Source organism: Triticum dicoccoides, chromosome 3A (assembly GCF_002162155.2).
Source record: "Triticum dicoccoides isolate Atlit2015 ecotype Zavitan chromosome 3A, WEW_v2.0, whole genome shotgun sequence".
Taxonomy (NCBI): domain Eukaryota; kingdom Viridiplantae; phylum Streptophyta; class Magnoliopsida; order Poales; family Poaceae; genus Triticum; species Triticum dicoccoides.
In genome coordinates, this window is record NC_041384.1 from 525,816,026 (window position 1) to 525,841,385 (window position 25,360).

At 46.4% G+C, this 25,360-nt stretch overlaps 1 protein-coding gene across 1 annotated transcript; it reads left to right on the forward strand.

Annotated features, from left to right (window-relative positions):
- Nucleotides 1-18,782: 18,782 nt before the first annotated feature.
- On the forward strand, nucleotides 18,783-22,461 carry LOC119268976 (RGG repeats nuclear RNA binding protein A-like). The gene is made up of 6 exons (XM_037550703.1): nucleotides 18,783-19,183; nucleotides 19,541-19,925; nucleotides 20,015-20,162; nucleotides 20,973-21,131; nucleotides 21,210-21,266; nucleotides 22,021-22,461. The coding sequence occupies exons 1-6, from the start codon at nucleotides 18,988-18,990 to the stop codon at nucleotides 22,219-22,221; spliced, it is 1,146 nt and encodes a 381-aa protein (XP_037406600.1). The 5' UTR covers nucleotides 18,783-18,987; the 3' UTR covers nucleotides 22,222-22,461.
- Nucleotides 22,462-25,360: the final 2,899 nt, after the last annotated feature.

Here is a 25,360-nt window from a genome sequence, read left to right on the forward strand (position 1 = left end):
CAAGTTAAAGTTTATGGCTTCAGAGAAACCAGCAAGGAAGGGTGGCAGAAAGCGTCGTGGTGAGGCCTCTAGAGATCTGCCAGATGAACTCTCAAAAATGTACAAGACAGATCCTGAAGAGGATTACAGTCAGCGCAAGACCCGAATCCAATGGATTCGAAGATATTGGGCAGAACAATGGTTCAAATATAGATTTGTGACCCAGGAGTATGCTGAGAAAAACGCCATCAAGAGACCGTGGGGAGACATCCTATTCAAGAATCTTCTACCCAGGTCCAGAGATGAAGCCATTGCTCAAGGCTTCTATCCATGCATGGTCCATGGACCACAGCCTGCTGATGCACACTCGTCGTCACTGCTATGGTGTCGTGACGACAATCTGTTCAAGCGCAACTTCCAGTTTGCTTAGAACTCAACGAAGCAGAATAAGAAGACTTTTGGGTTAGACTTCAACCCTGGTCCCTCATCTCCAAGGGCAGATGGCACACGACATGCAGAACCCAATGTCATCGGTCCTTTCGCCAACCTTGAAGGCCTCATCACCTACATCTTGGTTCAAGGGACTGCAGTGAATGAGCCTGCAGCTGACACTGAGTCTGATGACGCGCCTGCAGTGCCGAAGCCAAAGCAGTTGAAGAAGCCAAAAGCTTCAAAGCCGGCCCCTTCACCAAAAATCTCAAGGGCGAAGCCATTGGCAACTGCACCTCCTGAAGACAGTGTGCAGTCTGAAGACTTATCACGCGTCTCCAAGCCCCAGAAGGCCAAGATGCCTCTGTCTCACACTGGCAAAGAGCTAACAGCTGCTGCCATTCTGCGCAATGACGACATTGATCTGTCAAGTGATGAAGATCTTGCAGATGACGCTCTTGAGCAACTCATCAAGAGCAAAGAAGAAGTAGAAATCTTCAATGATCTGCCTCTCTTTGATGTCACCATCATCCACAACTTCATTGACGAGTGGTTTGACACGCCAAACATCAGCTTTGAAGATCTGTAGCTACCCATTGGCCTCAGTGTCGCCTTCCAAGGCGCCATTGCTTCAGAACTTGCTATTGCCCAGCGCATTGTTGAACTGAAGCAGAAGATTGACTATGAAAAGGCTCAGTTCAAGAAGCATATGGCCAAGCTCAGCGTGCAAGAAGTGAAGAACTTCAAGACAATGATGCACGAGCTCAAGGAAGCCTTTGTGAAGAAGCGTGCAGAAGCTCAGGGTTCGCGTGAGCGCATGAAGACTCTGGCTGACAGATGTGTGCAAGCCTATAATGAGGCTGAGAAGCGCAAGGCACTTGGGCGTCCTGGCATCGACCCCAGGATGGCCGCAAAGAAGAAGAAGAAGCCTGCTACGGCTGAACCTGATGCACCAAGGCAAGAAGCAGTTCCGATTGTCTTCCCAACTAGACTGACTGGCTCGAAGCCAAAAAGCCGGTCAACAGCTTCAGAGCTCAAGAAGACAAGGACTGCTGAGGCTGAAGCCAGGAAGAGGAAACACTCTGAAGCCTCTCCTACTGCCCCCTCCAAGAAGAAGAGGAAGACCAAGAAAGCTCGGGCTGCTTCCACAGAGCCCTTGATAGTTGAACCCATTTCTATGGTCTATGCTGAAGCTGAACGACAACTGACAATTCATGAGCCTGCTTCCACAGAGGCTCATGAAGTTGAAGACATTCCAGCAGTTGATCCCATCGCTGCTGAAGACATTGGTCAACATGACAATGTAGAAGATGGTGCAGTCCTTCCTCAGCATGAAAACAGCGAACTCATCAGCATTGGTCGTCCACTGACGCCAATTACACAGGATGCTTCATGGGCGGATCACCCACAAGAGGAAGAAGACTATGAGGCCCAGCCCACTCCAACTCCACAGGCGTCGTCTGCATTTCGCAGGCTTCGCAAAGGTCCAAGGCCTCAAGTCTCTGCTGAAGACATTCCGGCTGCATCAGCCGCAGAAGAAGGAGTACCACAAGATCCCACTCCCCTGTCCCACCAAGAAGCAGTTCTCTGGGAGAATGTGCTTGTGACCGACCCTCCAGCTAGTCATGTGGAGGATGAAAATCGTGAGGCTGCCACAACCACCAATGAAACTAATGTGGAGCCCTCCCCAGCAAAAGCATCAGAAGACAGCGAAGCCACCGATCCCGCCACTTCTGTTCCTGAGTCTACTGCCGGTCCCCAGTTCAACTATCATGTTGAGCACAGGCCTCAGGTCCAGAAGCCAATCCCAAGACTGCCAAGGTTTCCAGGTCCTGCATCAGCACCTGGCTCCTTCAACATCAATGGCTTTAGGGCAGACAACATGTTCTTTAATAGCTCCAGTAACCCCTACTCAAGGGAAAGGATATCATCTGATCGGTTCTGGAGCTATCCTCAGCGAAGCTATTACTCTTGCATTCTTTACAACCAAGGTCGCATCTTCCCACACAAGCGCCTTGACGTTGAAGCTATAGCTGGTCTGCCCTGTCTGGAAGAAGCTTTAGATTACTTCAAGGAAGTTGGACTGATGCCGTTCATTACTAACGAAGAGCATTGGAATGAAGAGCTGCTGCTTCAATTCTATGCCACACTTCACATCAGAGGGTACAGCAGAGATCCGAAGACTTGGGTCCTGGAGTCGATGACTGGCAACGTTCATCACGAAGCCAATGCATTTGACATCATTGAGCTCACTAGCTTGCCCACTCCTAGCGATCTCTTCGAGCAAGGCTGTCAGCTGCATGCTGAAGCTATTGAGAGCATCTTTCAGCGGCCAGAACCTGATATGAGTCAGATGCTCAGCATGATGAAGCCATTGCCCCAAGATGCTGCTTATCCCACAGAGTTCTTCGTTGAAGACCTTGAGTACCTGCCAAGAACCATCTATCACATCATCAGGCGAACTCTCTAGCCTATCAAAGGGCACTCTCCAAATGCCAAGCTTCAGGGTGCAATGAAGACTTTGGTCTTCTATATACTTCATGGCAAATGCTTCAATGCACATGACTTCTTCATACGTCAACTTCCTGCATCAGGCATTGATCTGTTTGGTTTGAAGTTCTACGCCCCTTGGGTCATGCGGCTGATCAAGCTACACTCCGCCATATCATATCAGCCCTCAGCCCGCAACCATCGGATCTTCTTGCCTGACGTGGACATGTCTACTGAAGCCATATATTCTGAGCCTGCCAAGCAACCTCTAAGTCTTCAGAATGCAGAACATCAGAGTTTTACTCAAAACGTTGAAGGAGTTGAAGCAGTTTCTCAGGTGTATCCTTTGGCTGGCACTACACGTGCACCACACCCTGCTTCCACTGAAGCCACTGACAGTGCCACTGCTCCAAGATCCAAGAAGCACACTCGTGTTCTCAATGACCGAGAGCTTCTTGTGGCTCTACATCAGAAATAGGATAGGCATCATGACTGGCTGAAGCGTCAGATGAAAAGCCTCTTGGTGGATGTTAATCGCACTCAAAATTTTGCCACCAAGAATGCTTTCGTTGCCCATGAAACCTGTCGCCGCACATGGAAAGGGATCACGATGATGTGTTCTGAAGCTGATCTTCAAGAGGATGGCTTCACTAAGAGATTCAAGTTTGACTCCACACCTCCTCGAAGGGCTGTGCTGCTAGGAACTCCATCCCTTGAAGACTCTGAGTTCTCTTCCTCTGCTGCCACAGTGACTGCCAGAATTATTGAGGAAGAAGACGATGCTACTTCACCGCCACCTCCTTCAGCACCTCCAAGCTCTTCTGCACCGCCAAACAACACCAACAACCCTGCTACTTCACCTACTCCTCATGGGAACGAGTAGAGGCTCTATGTCTTCAAACCTTTTTGTTCATTACTGACAAAAGGGGGAGAAGCATATGAGATTGATAGTCTTCAAGCGGGTCCATATGGACGGGTGCTTTATATTTTGTTTCGTGCTTACAACTCTCGTTTTTGCTACATTTGGTTCTTATGAGTTGTAACACTTAAACTAGATGGTCGTCTGCTACTTATTTGCCACCTTGTTTTGCGAAGATAAATTCCGCATGTGCGACGATAAATTCCGCACTTAGCTCATTCTACAGACGTCCATTTTACATTATGCATGTTATTATCTTCATATACTTTCACATGCATAGTGGATTGTCATCATAAGTTGAAGTGTATCTCCACAAGTACAACCTGCCATGTGCATTTGCATTCCAAAAGCAAATTAACTCATATGCACATCTTCAGGGGGAGCCCTTGCAACTTATGAAGACAATTCCTTATCCTTTACAATTTCACAGATTATATTCCCCGTTGAAAACTTCAACTACTTTGTCATCAATCACCAAAAAGGGGGAGATTGTAAGTGCATCTAGTGCCACCCCTAGTTGGTTTTGGAGTATTGACGACAAACCTAGTTGAGGGACTAATGTGTTTGTGAGAATTGCAGGATAACACAGGTAGAAGTCCCTCATTGATTCGGTTTTACTACCAGAGATGACCCCTAAAAATGTATGAAGACATTGAAGTCAAAGGTGGTATATGAAGATATTCACATTGAAGACTATGACAAGAGAAGACACTATATGAAGCCTATGGAGCTCGAAGACTTAGATCTTTCGTAGTTCTTTTTCTTTTCTGTTGAGTCATAGGAACCACCATACTGTTAAGTGGGGTCCAAGAGAACCAGTCAGAATGACTGAAGTGATGCCTAAACCAAAAACCTATGTCTTCGAGTGAAGACTATGAGAGCGAATCTTGTCCAGAGTCGGACAAGTCAGCTTTGCTTGTAGCCCAAGCAAAGTTGCCATGTGAGTTTGAAATCTGACCGTTAGAACACGTGTCAGTTCCTTAGTGACCCAGGGTCATTTCGGACAAATCAGGTCGGGTTGCCAAGTGGCTATAAATAGCCCACCCCCTACAACCATAAACGGTTGGCTGCTCAGATTGAAAGTATGGCTTTTGTCGTTTGAGAGCAACCCACCTCGAAGCCTTTGAGAGAGAATTCCTTGCGAGGATAAAGCCCTAACCACCAGAGCCAGAGAGAATTGGGCATCACTTAAGTCTTCTTGTTTGTGTGATCTGAAGACTTATTACACTTGAGGACTGGGCATCCTCCAGCCGGTTAGGCGTCGCGTTCTGAGCATCCAAGAGACATTGTGGATTGCCGGTGAACGAAGTCTGTGAAGGTTTGGGAGTCTACCTTGAAGACTTACCAGAGTGATTGGGCGAGGTCTATGTGACCTTAGCTCAGGGAGAATACGGTGAGGACTGGGTGTCCTGAGCTGCGTGTTCAGGACTGGGTGTCTGGGACTGTGTGTCCTAAGGTTTAAATACCTAGCCGCTCCAACCAGACGTATAGTTGCCACAGCAACTGGAACTGGTCCAACAAATCATTGTCTTCAACGAGTCACTGGTTTCATCTTCACTTCCCTTTACTTACTGTTACTCCTTGTGAAGTCATTGTATGTTTGCACTATCATTTGTCTTCACTGAGTGACTACGTGTTCTGTTTGGCTTCACAATATCTTCCTACCCGATCCTTACTACCTAGTTGCTATTAGTCTTTATGCTTTCACTTCATTGAATACTTGACTATGGTTTGCCTAGTGTAGTCTACCTTCCGCTGCATGGTAATAGGTTTAATTTTATCGTTTGTCTTCAAAACTTCTATGTTCTGAAGACTTTCATAAAAATCGCCTATTCACCCCCCCTCTAGTCGATATAACGCACTTTCACAAAGTTTGGGGTATGAGCCAAATATCGAAAGATTCGTTTGACCGCCACATAGTGACTTTCCTTAGGTGCGCCTTGAAACTGTGCACAAATTCCCACACTCAACATGATGTCCGGTCTAGATGCACAATGGTAAAGCAAGGATCCAATCATGGAGCGATATACCTTTTGATCCACCACTTTACCATTGGGATCTAAGTCAAGTTGGTACTTGGTGGGCATTGGAGTGGAAGCTGCCTTGACGTCACTTAGCTTGAATCTCTTGAGCATGTCTTGAGTGTATTTGGATTGATTGATGAAGGTTCCTTCTCTTCTTTGCTTCACTTTGAACCCTAGAAAGAACTTCAACTCTCCCATGGAGGACATCTCGAACTTTGAGGTCATGAGAGCGGCAAATTCCTCATTGAAAGATTTGTTAGGAGAACCAAAGACAATATCATCAACATATAATTGGCACACAAACAACTCCCCTTTGACCTTCTTAGTAAAAAGAGTGGGGTCGATTAGCCCAACTTCAAAACCACGGTCTTGTAACAACTCGGTAAGGTGGTCATACCACGCACGTGGGGCTTGTTTAAGGCCATAGAGTGCCTTATCGAGTTGATACACATGATCGGGAAAGTAGGGATCCTCGAACCCGGGGGGTTGCTTGACGTAAACCAATTCATTAATAGGACCGTTAAGAAAAGCATTCTTCACATCCATTTGTTGTAACTTAAAGTTATGATGAGAAGCATATGCAATCAACATGCGAATGGATTCAAGACGAGCAACGGGAGCAAAGGTTTCACCATAGTCGATACCCTCGACATGGGAGTAGCCTTGTGCTACCAAACGAGCCTTGTTGCGAATGATAATCCCATGGGCATCTTGCTTGTTCTTAAATATCCACTTGGTTCCTATGACATTGTGATTCCCGGTCTCTCTTGGCACCAATCTCCACACTTTGTTGCGCTCGAAGTTGTTGAGTTCTTCATGCATGGCATTGAGCCAATCCGGATCTTCTAGCGCCTCATAGACCTTGTGGGGTTCCACACAAGAGACAAACGCGTGATGCTCACAATAATTTGCTAATTGTCTATGAGTGCTTACCCCCTTTCTTAAGCTTCCAAGCACATTCGTCATGAGATGATCCTTGGTGGAGAGCTTGGAAGCAACCTTGGCGGCACGACGCTCTAATTCCTCCTCGGGGGTGAGACGAGGAGTGGTCACTTGATCATCTTGAGCATCGTCTTGGGCTTGTTCTTGTTCTTAAACTTGCTCGGAGGAGAGAACTTGACCTTGGGCATCACTTGATGTGTCAACACCGTCTTGAGCGTGATCTTGCCCTTGGTCATGTTCTTGAGGACGAGGGCCTTCATGTTGTTCTTCGGAAGCGTGTGGGCCTTGGGTTGGTGATGGCTCCACTTGAGTGGAGCTTTGTCCTTCTCCTTCGGCCACAAGGGGTTCCTCAATGGGTAGGATAAAGCCAACACCCATTCTTCTTATGGCTTGGGGGAGAAATTTCATCACCTACATCACAAGTGCCACTTTGCTCCACTTGGGAGCCGTTATTCTCATCAAACTCCACGTTACACGTCTCCTCAATAAGTCATGTGGATTTATTGAGGACACGGTAAGCATGAGAGTTTGTAGCATAACCAACAAATATGCCCTCATAAGCTCTAGCCTCAAATTTAGACAATCAAACACCTTTCTTGAGAATGAAACACTTACACCCGAATACCCGGAAGTACTTGAGGTTGGGCTTGTTACCGGTGAGTATCTCATATGGAGTCTTGTTCAAGCCCTTTCAGAGGTAGAGCCGATTGGATGCATGACATGCGGTGTTGATGGCTTCGGGCCAAAAGTTGTACGGAGACTTGAACTCCGCAATCATGGTCCTTGCCGCATCCATCAACGTCCGGTTCTTCCTCTCCGCAACACCATTTTGTTGAGGGGTGTAGGGTGCGGAATATTGATGCTTGATTCCCTCATCACTAAGAAACTCATCCAAGGTGTAGTTCTTGAACTCGGTGCCGTTGTCACTTCTTATTGTCAAGATCTTTGCATTGTGTTGACGTTGTGCTTCATTTGCAAAGTCAATGACGGTTTGTTGGGTCTCGCTCTTCCTCTTGAAGAAATACACCCACGTGTACCTTGAGTAGTCATCCACAATCACCAAGCAATACTTCCTACCTCCAAGACTATCGAAGGATGGAGGCCCAAAGAGATCCATGTGAAGGAGCTCCAAAGGCCTCTTTGAATAAATGATAGTCGTGGGAGGATGAGCCTTCTCATGTAGCTTTCCTTCGATACAAGCACTGCAAGCACGATCTTTAGCAAAACTAACATTCGTTAGTCCACGGACATGGTCCCCCTTGAGGAGACTTTGCAAAGATCTCATATTGACATGGGCTAAACGGCAATGCCAAAGCCATCCCACATCAACTTTAGCCATTAGGCACGTCGCGGTCTTAGTGGGTCACTCCGAAAAGTTAATCACATATAGACCATTCTCGACATGCCCAACAAAGGCTACTTTAAGAGTCTTGCTACACAAGAGGGCCACGGTATTGATATCAAAGAAAGTGGCAAAGCCCATGATTGCAAGTTGACGAACAGAAAGTAAATTGTATGCAAGGGACTCAACAAGCATGACCTTCTCTATCGTGAGATCATGAGAGATGACCACCTTCCCAAGTCCCAATACCTTAGAAGATGAGGCGTCACCCCACTTGACATTGGTGGGCATAGATGAAACCTTGTGCACGTCCACCACCAAGTCCTTGCTTCCGGTCATATGATTTGTAGCTCCGCTATCAAGCAACCATGATCCCCCACCGGAAGCAAACACCTTGTTGGTGGCTTTAGACATGAGACACTTGGCGGTGATGCTCTCATTGGGTGAGTCGAAGAGAGACACCCGTGAAGTCGTCGCAATGGCAACGGAGGCCATGGAAACCGACTCATCACCTTCATCATCGTCATCATCCTCATTGTACTCTTCTTGTACCACCAATGCCTTGGGAGGAGTCTTCTTGGTGAAGTTGCTCTTGTTGCGGAATGACTTGGCCTTGTCCTTTCGGATGAGCTTGCCACCATTGTCTTCCCTCTTCTCATACGGGCACTCCGCAGCAAAATGACTCACGTTGTCGCAATTGTAGCAAGTCCTTGCATGTTGCTTGCTCTTCGTGCCACTTGAGTTGTTTTTGCTAAAGTTTGGCCTCGAGTTTTTCTTGCTCCAAAATTGCCTTGAAGCAAGTGCCATGTGTTCATGATACGCATACTTCGTATCTTCGGGGTTGCTCTCCTCTTCTTCCTCTTCTTCTTCTTCAACGGTGAGCTTGGCCTTCAATGCAAGGTTAGGCTTCTTTGCCCGTTGAGAACGGAGCACCGCATTGTCGGCGGTCTTGTCCAAAATGTTCATGGCCACAAACTCATCCAACACTTCGCTTGAGGTCAAAGTATGGAAGTCCGGTCTTTGACGAATGACGGAGGACATGGCCTTGTGGTAGGGCATCATTGCCTTGAGGAATTTACGCTTGATCCAATTGTCATCCGTGTCCTTGCTCCCGTGATCTCGTAGTGAGACCGCGAGTTTGGTTACTCTCCGATAAAGCTCACGAGGTTCTTCATCTTCTTTCATAGCAAACTCATCGGCCTCATCTTGCACCACTTCATAGTTGGAGCGTTGAATGCTTGCGCTTCCCCGGTAGAGAGAGACAACACAATGCCACGCATCTTTGGCCAAGGCGAAGGGACGAAGATGAGGTAGGTCTTCGGGTGGAATTGCATCTTGAATGATGAAGAGAGCATTCTCATTGAATTGATTATCCGCGGCTTCTCGAGGAGTGAAGTTGCTTGGATCATGCGGATAGAAACCTTCTTCAGTGATTCTCCAAAGGTTAGTTGTTCACATGATTTAAATGACGTTTAAAGCGGTAAACCCAGGAATCAAAGTCCTCATTTTTCACAATCTTAGGGGGAGGACCGGCATGATTCAAATGAGTAGAAGGAACTGGTCCACCATAAACAAGTGGTGGTTCCACATGAGCAAAGATGCCGGTGCCATTTTTACCACTAGAAGAAGGAGCCTTTTCACTACTAGCTTCCCCCTTGTCGGGGATAGCATCCGTCACCTTGTCGGTGGGGTCACCCACTTTCAACGGTGCGCTGGATAGTTTAAGCCCCTCAAGAAATTTAGTAAACATGCTTTCAACCTCAGTCGTCATGGAGGTCTTCAATGTCTCTAAGGCCACATTGAACTCCTCACGAGAGACCGAGGTTCCCCCATCGCCCGTAGACGAGATTGGATTCACACCGGAGTGTTCCTCCACACCGTCTACGGTATCAACCATACTCTTTGGACGGTAAAGTCCTTAATAAAGAGACGAGGCTCTGATACCAATTGAAAGGATCGATATGGTTGACTAGAGGGGGGGGGGGGTGAATAGGCAACTACCAATTTTTAACTTTTCTTTATCAAATTAAACTTTGCATCAAAGTAGGTTGTCTAGATGTGCAACTAGGTGAGCAACCTATATGATGCAATAACAACAAGCATACAAGCAAGCAAGAGAAGTAACACTAAAGAGCTTGCACAAGTAAAGGTAAGAGATAACCAAGAGTGGATCCGGTGAAGACGAGGATGTGTTACCGAAGTTCCTTCCTTTTGAGGGGAAGTACGTCTCCGTTAGAGCGGTGTGGAGGCACAATGCTCCCCAAGAAGCCACTAGGGCCACGGTATTCTCCTCATGCCCTCACACAATGCGAGATGCCGTGATTTCACTATTGGTGCCCTTAAAGGCGGCGACCGAACCTTTACAAACAAGGTTGGGGCAATCTCCACAACTTAATCGGAGGCTCCCAACAAAACCACGAAGCTTCATCACAATGGACTATGGCTCCGTGGTGACCTCAACCGTCTAGGGTGCTCAAACACCCAAGAGTAACAAGATCCGCTAGGGATGAGTGGGGGGAATCGAAAATCCCTTGGTGGAAGTGTAGATCGGGGCCTTCTCAACCACTCCCGAGCAAATCAACAAGTTTGATTGGCTAGAGAGATAGATCGGGCGAAAATGGAGCTTGGAGCATTTAATGGAGCTTGAGCATTAATGGAGCTTGAGGGGGAAGAGATAGGTCAAAGGGAAGAAGGGGACCCCCTTTTATAGTGGGGGCAACAATCCAACCGTTGCCCCCACCAACCAGCCCCGCACAGGGCGGTACTACCGCTAAGAGGGGGCGGTACTATTGCTAGGTCAGCGGTACTGCAACTCCAGCCAACGGTACTGCCACGCAGAGAAGACTAGTAGGGAATAGGACCCAACGCAGTACTACCGCGGTGGTAAGGGTGGTACTACCGCTCCTGAAACAGTACTACCCGCCTCTACAACCGCAACTAGTGCCACAAAACCCGACACGAGAAAAAGAGCCCTCGAGTCGAGGCGGTAGGAGCCAGATAGCCCAGCGGTACTACGGCAACGGGGTCACCAGCGGTACTACCGCTGCGGAGCGGAACTGCCGCTTGTGACCCTTCGGCGGTACTACCGCTGGGACACAAAAGAGAGAGAGGATCTCTCCAAAGAGGATGAGGACGAGGCGGTGGTGCCAGGCACCCCAGCGGTACTACTGCTGTGGAGTCACGGGCGGTACTACCACTGCGGAGCGGTACTGCCGCTTGTGGCTCCCCAGCGGTACTGCCGCTTGTGGCTCCCCAGCGGTACTATCGCTGGGTTGCGCGGTACTATCGCTGGGACCCAGACATGACAAAGAAAAGAGGAGAGATCTCTTCAATGAAATGGAAGAGCTCGGAGGGTGAGAAGCTGATGTGTACGTGTTGATTCCACCCATGCAATACCCTAGCGGACCCCCTCTTGATAGTACGGTGCCCTCTACGCAATTAGTCCACCAAGAGAGAAATGAAAGAGCTACACCGTATTGAAAGACACTCCAAAGGGAAGAAAACGTCTCGTGCCAGGGATGAATCTGTGAACTACTCAAAGCACATGATTAGTCCGCAAACATGTTGTCATCAATCACCAAAACTACCTTGAGAGAGATATGCCGTAACAGTTTTTCTATCATACCCAAAGGAATTTCAAAGTAGACATTTTCATTTTCAGTAGGTTCAATAGGTTGAGGAGCAACTCTTTGCTCTACTGGTCGGGGTGAAGATACCCCGAACAAGCCCCTCAAAGGATTACTTTCCATAGTAACAAGAGACAGTAAATTTCAGCTCACTATATAAATTTTTTCCTTACCAAATTCCACCTACCAAAGGCGCCTCACTCCCCGGCAACGGCGCCAGAAAAGAGTCTTCATGACCCATAAGTATAGGGGATTTATCGTACTCCTTTCGATAAGTAAGAGTGTCGAACCCAACGAGGAGCAGAAGGAAATGATAAGCGGTTTTCAGCAAGGTATTCCCTGCAAGCACTGAAATTATAGGTAATATACAGTTTTGTGATAAGATAACTTGTAACGAGCAACAAGTAACAAAAGTAAATAAAGTGCAGCAAGGTGGCCCACTCTTTTTTGTAACAAAGGACAAGCCCGGACAAACTCTTATATAGAAGAAAGCACTCCCGAGGACACATGGGAATTATCGTCAAGCTAGTTTTCATCACGTTCATATCATTCGCGTTCGGTACTTTGATAATTTGATATTAGGTTAAACTTTAACTTGCTCAGGAGGTGTAAAGGTTCTAATATTGCTTTTACGAACCACAGTTGAAGCTTTAGCATGATCTTTTATCCTAACAGGAAAAGGTGGTTTCTCAACATAAGCAGTAGGAACAATAGGATCATTATAAGTAATAGTCTTTTCTTCAACTTTAATAGGTGCAACTACTTTTACTTCAATGGGAGGATTATATTTCAGCCACTTCTCCTTAGGGAGATCAACATGAGTAGCAAAAGATTCACAGAAAGAAGGTACTAACTCAGAATCAAGTCCATATTTAGTGCTACATTTACGGAAAACATCGGTACCCATCAAACTTAGGTGTCATACCTGACTCCTTACCTTCGTCGAGATCCCAATCTTCAGAGTTGCGTTTAATTCTTCCCAATAAATCCCATTTGAATTCAATAGTTTTCATCATAAAAGAGCCAACACAAGAAGTATCGAGCATGGTGCGATTGTTATCAGAAAGCCGAGCATAAATTTTTTGGATAATCATTTCTCTTGAGAGCTCATGATTGGGGCATGAATATAACATTGATTTAAGCCTCCCCAAGCTTGAGGATGCTTTCTCCTTCGCGAGGCCAAAAATTATATATATAATTACGATCACAATGAACAAGATGCATAGGATAAAACTTCTGATGAAATTTCAATTTCAATCGTTTGTAGTTCTATGATCCCATATCATCACATAGCCTATACCATGTCAATGCATCTCCATCCAAAGATAAAGGGAAGACCTTCTTCTTGATAACATCATCGGGCATACCTGCAAGCTTAAATAATCCACAAACTTCATCCACATATATTAGGTGCTCATCAGGATGTAATGTTCCATCTCCTGTAAAAGGATTAGCTAGCAGTTTTTCTATCACACCCGAAGGAATTTCAAAGTAGACATTTTCATTTTCAGTAGGTTCAGTAGGTTCAATAGGTTGAGGAGTAACTCTTTGCTCTACTGGTTGGGGTGAAGATACCCCGAACAAGCCCCTCAAAGGATTACTTTCCATAGTAACAAGAGACAGTAAATTTCAGCACACTATATAAATTTTTTCCTTACCAAATTTCACCTACCAAAGGCACTTCACTCCCCGTCAACGACGCCAGAAAAGAGTCTTGATGACCCACAAGTATAGGGGATTTATCGTACCCCTTTCAATAAGTAAGAGTGTCGAACCCAACGAGGAGCAGAAGGAAATGATAAGCGGTTTTCAGCAAGGTATTCTCTGCAAGCACTGAAATTATAGGTAATAGATAGTTTTGTGATAAGATAATTTGTAACGAGCAACAAGTAACAAAAGTAAATAAAGTGCAGCAAGGTGGCCCACTCTTTTTTGTAACAAAGGACAAGCCTGGACAAACTCTTATATAGAAGAAAGCGCTCCCGAGGACACATTGGAATTATCGTCAAGCTAGTTTTCATCACGTTCATATGATTCGCGTTCGGTACTTTAATAATTTGATATGTGGGTGGACCGATGCTTGGGTGCTTCCCTTACTTGGACAAACATCCCACTTATGATTAACCTCTATTGCAAGCATCCACAACTACAACAAAAGTATTAAGGTAAACCTAACCATAGCATAAAACATATGGATCCAAATCAGCCCCTTACGAAGCAACACATAAACTAGGGTTTAAGATTTTGTCACTCTAGCAACCCATCATCTACTTATTACTTCCCAATGCCTTCCTCTAGGCCCAAATAATGGTGAAGTGTCATGTAGTCGACGTTCACATAACACCACTTGAGGAGAGACAACATACATCTCATCAAAATATCGAATGAATACCAAATTCACATGACTACTAATAGAAAGACTTCTCCCATGTCCTCAGGAACAAACGTAACTACTCAAAAAGCATATTCATGTTCATAATCAGAGGGGTATTAATGTGCATATAGGATCTGAACATATGATCTTCCACCAAGTAAACCAACTAGCATCAACTACAAGGAGTAATCAACACTACTAGCAACCCAAAGGTACCAATCCCAGACTTAGAGACAAGAATTGGATACAAGAGATGAACTAGGGTTTGAGAGGAGATGGTGCTGGTGAAGATGTTGATGGAGATTGACCCCCTCCCGATGAGAGGATCATTGGTGATGACGATCGCGATGATTTCCCCCTCCCGGAGGGAAGTGTCCCCGGCAGAACAGCTCCGCCGGAGCCCTAGATTGGTTCCGCCAAGGTTCCGCCTCGTGGCGGCGAAGTCTCGTCCCAAAAGCTTGCTTATGATTTTTTTCCTCAATAAAATACTCCATATAGCAGAAGACGGGCATCAGAGGGCCATCAGAGGGCCCACAAGGCAGGGGGCGCGCCCATGAGGGTAGGGCGCGCCCCCACCCTCGTGGCTGGTGAGTGGCCCCCTCTGGTACTTCTTGCGCTCAGTATTTTTTATATATTCTAAAAGTAACTTCCGTGAAGTTTCAGGACTTTTGGAGCTCTGCAGAATAGGTCTCTAATATTTGCTCCTTTTCCAGCCCAGAATCCCAGCTGCCGGCATTCTCCCTCTTTATGTAAACCTTGTAAAATAAGAGAGAATGGGCATAAGTATTGTGACATAATGTGTAATAACAACCCATAATGCAATAAATATCGATATAAAAGCATGATGCAAAATGGACGTATCAATTGACAACCCCTTTATCGCGTTGGGTGCAAGTTGTTTGATTGTTTGTGCAGGTATTGGTGATTTGTGCGTTGTCTCCTACTGGATTGATACTTTGGTTCTCAAACAGAGGGAAATACTTATCTCTACTTTGCTGCATCACCCTTTCCTCTTCAAGGGAAAAACCAATGCAAGATCAATAAGTAGCAGGGCCCTACCATATATATGTTGTAGGTCGAGGTCGTCGTCCACTTGCCTAAGGGCGTGGTGGTTGTTGGTTGACTGTCCAAGGACTCACCGATCTCCTCCTCCATATCTTCAACTTTGTCGGATGCGCTTTTGAGAACTTCAATTAGGTCCTCGACATTGGCAACGAGATAGGTGGTGGGTGGGTCAAAAAACCAACTTTTCCCAAGAACTCCCAGATCTGACCGTACACCGAGATTGGTTGTCCAAAATTACGAGCTTCTGGATTTGATCTAACATCTCATTCAGAAGGAGTTTCTCACATTCTTCTTGGACCCAATTTGACATTGGGACCAGAGGAAGCTACTCCAAGATCCGATCTAACATGGATCTTGGTTTCTCACACTCCACCACGCCCTGATATGACATCTAGATCGTCAGAGGTGGCATCGAGTCCAGATATGAGGTCAGTCCCGATGAAGGATTCTCACGCTTGTCCTGAGCCGGATTTAACATCGGGTTCGGGGTGGGTGGCTTGCATTGATCCTCAGCTTGGTATGACATCTAGCTCATGAAGACCAACTCCCCACGAGAATTCCTGGTATACTCCATGCTGCCGAATCTAAGATCCTTCCTAGAGTGAAGGATTCTACCTAGCCGAGGTGGCCAGTCGAGTTGGTGACGAGGGTGATGGTGCCGAAGATGAAGACCTGCCCCGACACGAACATCACATCGGTACCGATCTGCTCATTGAACTTGACTCCCATTGTATCACGTCGGGCCCTCTTGATGAGGTAAAACCCTACGTCATACTTCTTATATATTGATTGTGGTGGGGTACAAAGTACAAATTGATCTACCTCGAGATCGTATGATATTGTCTAAGCTCTAAACCTTACGAATGTATATTCGCGCCTCTACAGACTAAACCCCACAACTTATATAGGCACCGGGGGTATCTAGGATTACAAATGGATGGCTACAATCTTAGAGATAAGTATGTCGGTTAAACTATGCTTGAAGTGTACGCCAAGTCTTCAAGAGATCTTCATCTTAACCACACCGAGGGCCAGGGCTAGTATGGCCATGTCATCAATCTTTAGTGGGTCCTTAGCTCGGCCCATTAGTGCCAGACCGATGTGGCAAATACCCCCTAATACAGGACACCAACACTTGGCCCGACCCACTTGGCCGAGAGTTGACGTGGTGAGAGCCCTCCTTGTCGGGACACCATCACAGTGCGAATAAGACTTCGCGTGTTCTCTATCACGAGCTAAGTAGGCTACCATCTGGGTTGCATGGTACACCAAATAAATAGCTACATCCATGTGAATAAATTCGTTTCAAAAACATTTCATAACTATTATTCATAGTGTAGGGCGTGTGGGATTGCAACCTTGAAGGCTACTCATCCATTAATATCATTGGATTATCTACACGCGAGCGTCAAGGACAATGGGCATGAGAACGCTTGCAATGGAAGATTCATAACATAAACAATCGCCTTCATTAAGCATCAGTGATGTTCGAAGCTTGAGTGCCATCGTGTCTCGATCTGGGCGTCAGTGGTGTTCGCCGCTTTACATCGATATTGTTGTCGGGAAGTTCCAGTCAACTTAGGAACGTTCACCTATGCCCCAACATCGCCGCCTCCGGACAAGGCATCGCACATCAAGCCACCACTCACCATCGATGGCAGATGCCAACGGTGAGGCATAATGGTTGTGCTATAACTCCTCCAAATTTGGTCTATTGTCATGCTACATTCATGCCATGTGCATTTATTTGCATTATTATTGAAGATCAATATATGGAATTAACTCAACATGTCCTACAACTAATGGTTCTCTACTCCAACATTCCGTTTTCGCTACCATGGCAATGTTTTCTTCAATGACAATCCAGTTTCGCTGTTATGGCAACAATTTTCTGCTATGATAACTTTTTTTTGATGCCCCGACAATGTTTTAGCAATGTGGCCTGGTTGTAACATAGGACCATTTTCCCAGGACTAAGGTTTTTTGGGACATGGGTCCATGAGATCAAGAAATGTTACCCCTCCATCGGTCCTTCAAGATTTGTTGCTAACATGGTCATTTAACCAATACATATAAGATGCATGATCATAACTAAGCAAATACATGACACAATACGAAAATGGTGTGAGCCAATCATCATCATTCATGAAGTATACGCAGTATACGCCCGCTGCCCCATATGCTCCATGAACTAGTTTCGGGATTACTTGCGCATATGTCACGCCGGCTAGCAATCTAGCATATAATGATGTCATGTCCATCCTCTCCCTAGAGTGTTCATTGTAACCGTTCTTCAAGCTCCTCCACAACGAAGAATGTTTCCAAATGTGACCATGGCATCCAATTTGTCCAGAGGTCCTAGAAAAGAACCATGCGCCTGTTGCATTTATGTCATCGGATCAGCGCGCACGTGAGGGGGGCGGCATCTTGTCAGAATGGTTGAGCATTGGAGGAGCCGACAAAATATAGTGGAACGTGGATGAATGATTTAATGTGCTTAAACACTTTATGGTTTTTTATTGCCACGTGACGTGTCTTAGTTATAGTTCAGCTAGCTAATTGACTAAGATGTAACTATTAATTGTGTTACAACTATCATGCAATATCGTTTAGTTTTTGGACTATGCATGTATGCTCATCAAGCTACTTAAGGCATTAATCAGATGAAGCATGCAAAAACTAATTAATTCATGAAGTTACATGCACATATACACACTAACTTTTGCGGATACCTACATAGGAGTAGTATGTTGTTAATAGTAGCATGGTTTGCCTCATTAGCTAAGTAGTGATGCGGTTAAGCCATCAATTGGTTGTATTTGTCTACGCTTTCATTCGATCAAATGGTAGAGTATTTCCTGTAAAGACAAGAACATGTTAGGCAGTACTATATATATCAACACACCTGATGAGTAAAAGGGAAGTCATCTTGGTCGAATAGCTTTGGGTTGGAGGAGCAAATGGACTATAGTGCAATGCAGAGCAAGAAGACCCGAACAGGATGTATGGAAAGGGATGGGCACTAAGAAGAGAGAGCTTCCTATAATATGGCCAATGGTTAGCGGGTGCGTGTTATGATTCACATACTAAATGAGCCAGGTTCGGTTTGTCAAACATGTAGCCCCATGCGCACTAATGTTTCACATAAATAGAAGGCAATCATGTTCGAGGTGAATATGAATCAAATACCGCGAGCTCACATTACCGAATGCGATACTTTGTTTGGTGTATAAATACATGACTTATCTCTAAAGAATGAATGGCCTATATTTTGACCACATCGTGACCCAAAGTGTATTTCCGCAATCTCCTAATTTTTAATAAATAGAAAAAGAAAAGCAAATCCCAGCCGTCCGATGGCAGCCCACAGCTTCAGATGCCAGGATTCCCAACAAGCTAGTGCCTCAGCTTCCCGGGGGGACTGCTGTGCCGGAGACTCCCCAAACTACCCACCCCGCTTGCCCCCCCTAGGTCTGAAATAGCCGTAAATATCCTCCATCCGGAGGCTACGAATGTAATTTGTCGACCCCGAGCAGAAATGCTAAAAAAAAAAACGTCCGACACAAAGGATATGAGCTCGTGCAGGAGTGCGGCTAGGGTTTCTCCTCAAACACTCCTCCCCTCTCCCCTCTCCCCCAACCCCTCGCCGCCGCCGCATCCAAAACCCCTTCCCCCATCAACCTCGTCCTCTAATGGCATCACGGCCCATCAGGCGAAGCTGCTAGCTCGTGTCTCCCGTCCGCTTCCCCGAATAGCTTGTTGATCTACCGCAGCCCCCCATCCCCGCCGCCGCCGCCATGACGACCCTCAACCAGTTCGATCTCCTCGGAGACGTCGACAACGACGACCCCTCGCAGCTGCTTGCTGCGGCGGCGGCCGCCGCGGCAAAGAAGGCCCAGGCGAACAAGACGGAGGCAGCGCCTGCTGGAAAGGCGGCCCAGACTGCGGCGTCGGCCAAGTTGACGACCAAATCCGCTCCCCCGGCACAGGCTGGTGAGTTGCAGCGCCGAGAGCGCCAGATCTGGATTCGGAGCATTTCGGCCCTTTCCAGCATCTGATGTGGTTCGGTTGATTAAAAATTTATCTTATTTTTGTGATTAGTTTGGGCATGTTTACCGACGCATTTCATTTTTGAGGCGGTATGGATTATTTTTTATGTGGTTCGGTTGGTATACCACGTCGGTCGTAAATCTGATTCCATTTGTTGCGGGGCGTGGGCTTTTCATCGCTTGAAATTAGAATCTATACCTTACTTCTAATACACCGTTCGAATTTTTGATTATATTCTAGCTCTATTTTCTCACAACATGAAGTTTTTCATTTAAGCACTTTAATTCAACTTTCTTTCAGGGAGGGATGCGAGGAGCGGAGGCCCACCATCACGTGGAGGATTTGGCCGTGGTGAACCTGGCCGCGGCAGAGGCGGCGGCCGATACGGCCAGAACCGTGACTTTGGCAGTGAGAACAGCAATGGCTACCAGGGAGGTTATGGTGGGGTAGGTTCTGGAGATGGCGCTGTAGCTGGAGGCGGGGATGGGGAGAGAGACCCTCGACCATACCGTGGAGGCGGTGGTAGACGTGGTGGTTACCGCAACGGTGAGTTTGGTGACGACTCTGAGAGACCACCCAGGAGAAACTATGAGCGCCACAGCGGGACTGGTCGTGGCCAAGGGATGAAACGCGATGGTGCAGGCCGTGGAAACTGGGGATCTTCCACTGATGAAGGTCTTGCACAGTAAGGACATTTCCATCTATTGTTGTTTTTCGTTACTATCTGAATTGATGAAGGGAGTTATAAGAGATGAATCTGTTTTGTATAACCAGGGAAACTGATGAAGCTCTTAAAATTGAGGACAATGCTCCCATCGCTGAGAAGCAGGGTGAGCAGGATGATGCTCCTCCAACAACAGTGGAGAACAAAGACCACAAGGATGGTGCTGCAAAGGAGGAGGAAGAGAATGAAGAGGATAAGGTAAAGGCTACACCCAAATGCAATTTATGTGCGGAGATTGCACTTTTTATTTAGGTTTGCAGAAGTAAAATGTTTTGTAGTGGGGGTGGTTTACTAGTAGGCAGGCTTGATCTGGCCCTTGATTTGTCCATTATTGTCTAATACCTGCTGGTAGCTTAGCTTATATTACTGCTGTTAGTTGCCCCTTGTCTCACACTCATTGATGCTGTTGGGATGATGTACTTCATCACCCTTAGTGCAATGAAGGGTCTGGCCAGGAAAGGATTTTCATAATTCACAGTTAAGACAATAAGATTTTGGATTTCTCTCAAATATGTACTGCCCTCTTGTTTGGTTCATATGTTGTCGTTTTTAATTCTTGCACTAGGAACACTGTTTTTAGTGCATTTCGCAGGAAAGTAATCATTCCTCAAACTTCATTTTCCCATAGGATCTAGGCAAGCACATCCCTACACCCACCACACTTGTTATATTTTCCTGCTCCTAACAGGCCTTGAGTATCTTCTCACTTCATTTGCCTGCTTTGTTTGCACAAAAGCACCGACTTGCTATTTGTGTGCAAGAAATGTGTGCATCATTTGAATCAAATCATAGTAGATGAACCTTCTCATTTACTGTTGAACTGTTATCTAATGCCATGGACTGAGCTTCTCATGCTGCTGGAGATGTCAGTGCACACCTCCTGCCCGGGTGTGAGTCCTATTTGGCTCAAATTTGGTTGCCTACTTCTTTATGTTATGACATCTGGTTCCTTTATGCATGTCTGCTGCTTTCATGCAATGTATGTGTACTAATATTTCAATTGTACAGGAGATGACTCTAGAGGAGTTTGAGAAAATAAGGGAGGAACAGCGGAAAGCACTACTAGCATTGAAGACTGAAGAAAGAAAGGTTGAAGTTGACAAGGACCTGCAGTCTCTGCAGCCACTGTCTACCAAGAAAGCCAATGATGAGGTTTTCATTAAATTGGTATGTTTAGTAGTATATGCTATTTTAATTCTTTGGTAATTTTTGAATATATGAATGATTATGTCTGTGTCTCCTTAGGGTTCTGACAAGGAGAAGAAGAAGGAAAGTACTGAGCGTGATGAACGTGCCAAGAAGGTAATACCTGTGGTCTTATGATGCACACTTTCCGTTCACTATTATAAGATGGTCTAACTTTTTTCTAAATTGGATGTATGTAGACATGTTTTAGTGTGTTTGCTCTCTTATTTCAGTCTGTCTGTAGTTTTTTTAGAAGAACAGGGATGCCTCTCCCCGATTCCATTACTTGAATGAAACAGTCTGTTTGTAGTCCATACTGCAATATCCAAAACATTTTATAATAGATCCAAAACATTTTATAATAGTGAACAGAGGGAGTAGCATTTTGTAATCCTGAGTACAATTTGGTGGGTGACCAAACTAGTTCACACATTTGGCGGTTGCATTGAAGTTTTATTGTTCAGCTTTCTGTGTCTTCCATGGTCCCAGTTGGGTACAGCATGTTTTTGGAAGTTCCTTTTAATTTACTATTTTGTCCTTGTGTTAATTAGCCAATTATGTACTCCCTCTGTTCCAAATTACTTGTCATGGTTCTAGTTCAAATTTGAACTAAAACCACAACGAGTAATTTGGAACGGAGGGAGTAGGAGATTAGGTGAATTTGGACCAATCTTCTAGGGTTGGAATCTGGAATTCTGAATCAACCGTGCAATTGCTAGTTTGTTTGGGGTAAAAGCAAGGGGCAACCTTAGTTTAAACAACCAACAAATTGTGTAACAAGTCCATTGTGGTTGTGGTGGCTATGTTGTGCTATCGCTATTGCTTCCAACAAGAAAATGCTAGGTGCTAATGTTGTAAATCTCCTCTCCAGTCTCTTAGCATCAACGAGTTCCTCAAGCCTGCCGAGGGAGAACGGTACTACGGTGGCCGTGGTCGTGGAAGGGGCCGCGGTGAGGGCCGTGGAGACCGCGGCGGTTTCAGGGGCGGGTTTGGAGGAGGATACCAGCGCGGGCAAGCTGCCGCGCCATCCATCGAAGATCGGTCACAGTTCCCGACCCTGGGCGGGAAGTGAAGGTTGTGTGCTGTGCTGTCCCGAGCGCCATCCTCGTTGTCTTGACTGGTGTTGCCTTTAAATTTTGCCCGACATTGGATTATTGTGTCTCGGTTAATCGGAACAAATAATGTGGTTTTTTCTTTCAGTGTGTTACTCGATTTTGTATGCCGGAGTTGATCGTCGGGATTAGGCCTCTAGCTAGTTTTGTAGGCTAGCTTTGCGTTTGGTTAAAGATCGTATTATGCCTTGTTTCTTCTAGCTTTACTTTGTTCGGAATGATGTCACACAAAGCAATCATACGCCTTGCTAAACTCATCATCCTCTCAAGGCCACCGAGCATCTAGTCTAGATCCTTGGTACCATGTCCATGTCTGGGGTATCGGCGCACACTGAGAAAATATGTTCTTGGAAGGATTGAATCAGGACAGGGCTAGCGAACGGCTAGTGCTCACCTTGCCGTCGGCCTCTTCCCTTGGGCTGTGGGCTCGCCCGCTCGGTATCTAGTCGTCGAGCTGTGCATGCATTGTCTCAGCGTTTAATTTGGAGCTGTTGGTTCGGCATCGGCCTCCTCGATGGTGGCTTCGACAGTGGAGCATTTACAACCGGACGCCTCAGACTTACGTTAGTGCGTCTTGCACTGTCTCGCTGTTTAGTCGCTGTCCGACATAAAATTGCCACCTAAGGGCATTTACAATGCAAAGATGCGCGTGGGCGCTTAGACAATAAAAAGAACTAATTAAGGAAATAGCATCGGGGTAGGAGTCCGTCTCTTCAATGCGCGGCGCCTATTTGAGCGCTAATGTGATTGTTTTTTCCCGCAAAAAATACGATAGCAGTCGCTAAACAAGCTCATGCAAAAGAAAAAAAAGGAGGGGTTCAGCCATAACGGCTGGGAAAAGAAGCCTGGCACCTGGCCTAAGCGCCGGCGTTGTAGATGCCCTAATCGGACTGACTCTTGCCAAATGCGAGGGTCAGTAATCGGGCTCTCTAAACGCAGCAAAATGCCTCGGCTGACCCGTAACCTCATATCCAGCTCATGTATGAGGTGGACGTGCCTGCCATGTCAGATGCGGCTCACTATGGCCCGCTTGACCTCATATATATTCAACCCTATCCGCACTTCGGAGAAAACTCTAACTACACTCCACTCCTCATCGTCCTTAAGCTCCTCTCTAGTATCCAACTCCGAGATGTCCGGATCCGACGACTGATACCTCATCCCCTGCGGTTCCAAGGAGTTGATGGTCGTCTGTGCTACTCTCCAACGCTATGGGAAGGAGTGCGCCCTCCCGCGGTCGGAATGGATCTGGCGGGGAGTCCATTGCCTTCTCTCAAATGACGTTAGGACCCATCGGGGCAGTGGTTCAAGGCATGTGACCGCGGCCTAGCCAAAAGCGGTGACCAGCATGGCGGCACAACGCCGCCCTGTTGCCGGAACCGTTTAGGTGGCGACTCGTCTCCGCGGCGTCGGCCGCCGAAACGGAGGCCATAGCTGCCTCCCTCCATGGTTTACGACCAAACCAGCCAGTAGGCACGACACACCCGCCGTGAGAGGCCGCGGACGCGGGATGCCGCGACAGCTCTCGACTCTCGAGGCAGAGTTCCTGTGCTCCGCCGGCCGACCTCTGCCTGTGTGTCAGGCCCCGATAACTTCAGAGTATAGATTTCTAGCTAATTTTGGGAGGAATTGTATGGGTGAGGCAGATCTCGACTGTATTGCTCGGAGAAGAAGTATATGGTTTGCGGTTACAAGCCGTAGCTAGCAAGCAATTCAGGAAAAGTAGATAATGACCTCTCCCAGCCACAACCCGACTGTTTATAGGCTGGCCAATGACAGCTCATAAAGTGCACTACAAGAAATGTAAAGCTACAGTAAAGGCCCTCTCTCCTACGGTGGCGATCTGTATAGGAGCCATCGTAGCCGTTGATCTCTCTGAAACGGTATTGTCGGATTAACTACACCGCTTTCTCTGAATCTTCAGTCTTAACTGAATTCCCAGCCTTTGATGCCTGACATTGCCCCTCCCTTGAGATGCGCCATGTCCTCATGGCGCTTGTTGTTGCTCTCGCCACGCTTGTGTCGTAGCTTTAAAGAACTCAGGGAATGTATACTTTATGAAATCTGCATCTTCCCACGTTGCATCTTCTGGCGGTAGGTTTTGCCACTGAATGTACCATTGTACAACTGGCATATTGTGTCGAGGCACTTGTCTGACTTGAAGAACTTCTGCCGGCCCAGTCTTTACTGTGCCGTCTGCTGTAACCATCGGAAGGTTTTTACTGGGAATGGACTTAGATCCTATGTGCTTTTTCAACTGGCTCACATGGAAGACATGATGAATTTTGACATGATCAGGAAATTGCAGTCTGTAAGCTACTTTGCCCACTCTCTGAGTTATCACAAAAGGGCCATAAAACTTGTTCTGTAATTTCAAAGCTCCTCGAAACCCAAATGCAGCAAGCCTATAGGGAGCCATTTTTAGATATACTAAATCTCCCACATTGAACACCCTTTCACTCCTTTTTAAATCTGCATACTTTTTCATCCTGTTCTGAGCTTGTTGCAGGTTGATTTTCAGTTGGTCCAGCATGTTCTGTTTTTCTGTCAGAAATGTATGAGCTTCTTCCTCTTCAGGACCAGGAATTGCTACCTCAGATATTAGTGGGGGAGGAAAACCATACAAGGCTTGGAAGGGGACATCTTCAGAGCTGTGTGATAAGTGGTGTTATACCAGAATTCAGCCAAGGATAACCAGGAATACCACTTTGTGGGTTGATCAGTAGTCATGCATCTCAAGTACGTTTCTAGACATTGGTTGACTCATTCGGTCTGGCCATCTATTTGCGGATGGTAAGCAGTACTGTACCATAGTTCACTGTTAAGAGCAGCAAAGATATCCTTCCACAACTTGCTAGTGAAAATTCGATCCCTGTCAGATATGATTAGCTTAGGTGGCCCATGTAGTTTGATTATGTTGTCCACAAATGCTTGGATGAGAGAGAGGAATGAAATGAGCATAGCGAGTGAATCTGTCCACCACCACTAGTATGACCTCCTTGCCTTGGGAATTAGGAAGTCCTTCTATGAAGTCCATAGAAATATGCTGCCAAGCCATGTCAGCCATAGGCAAGGGCTCCAATAAACCAGGTTGCAGAC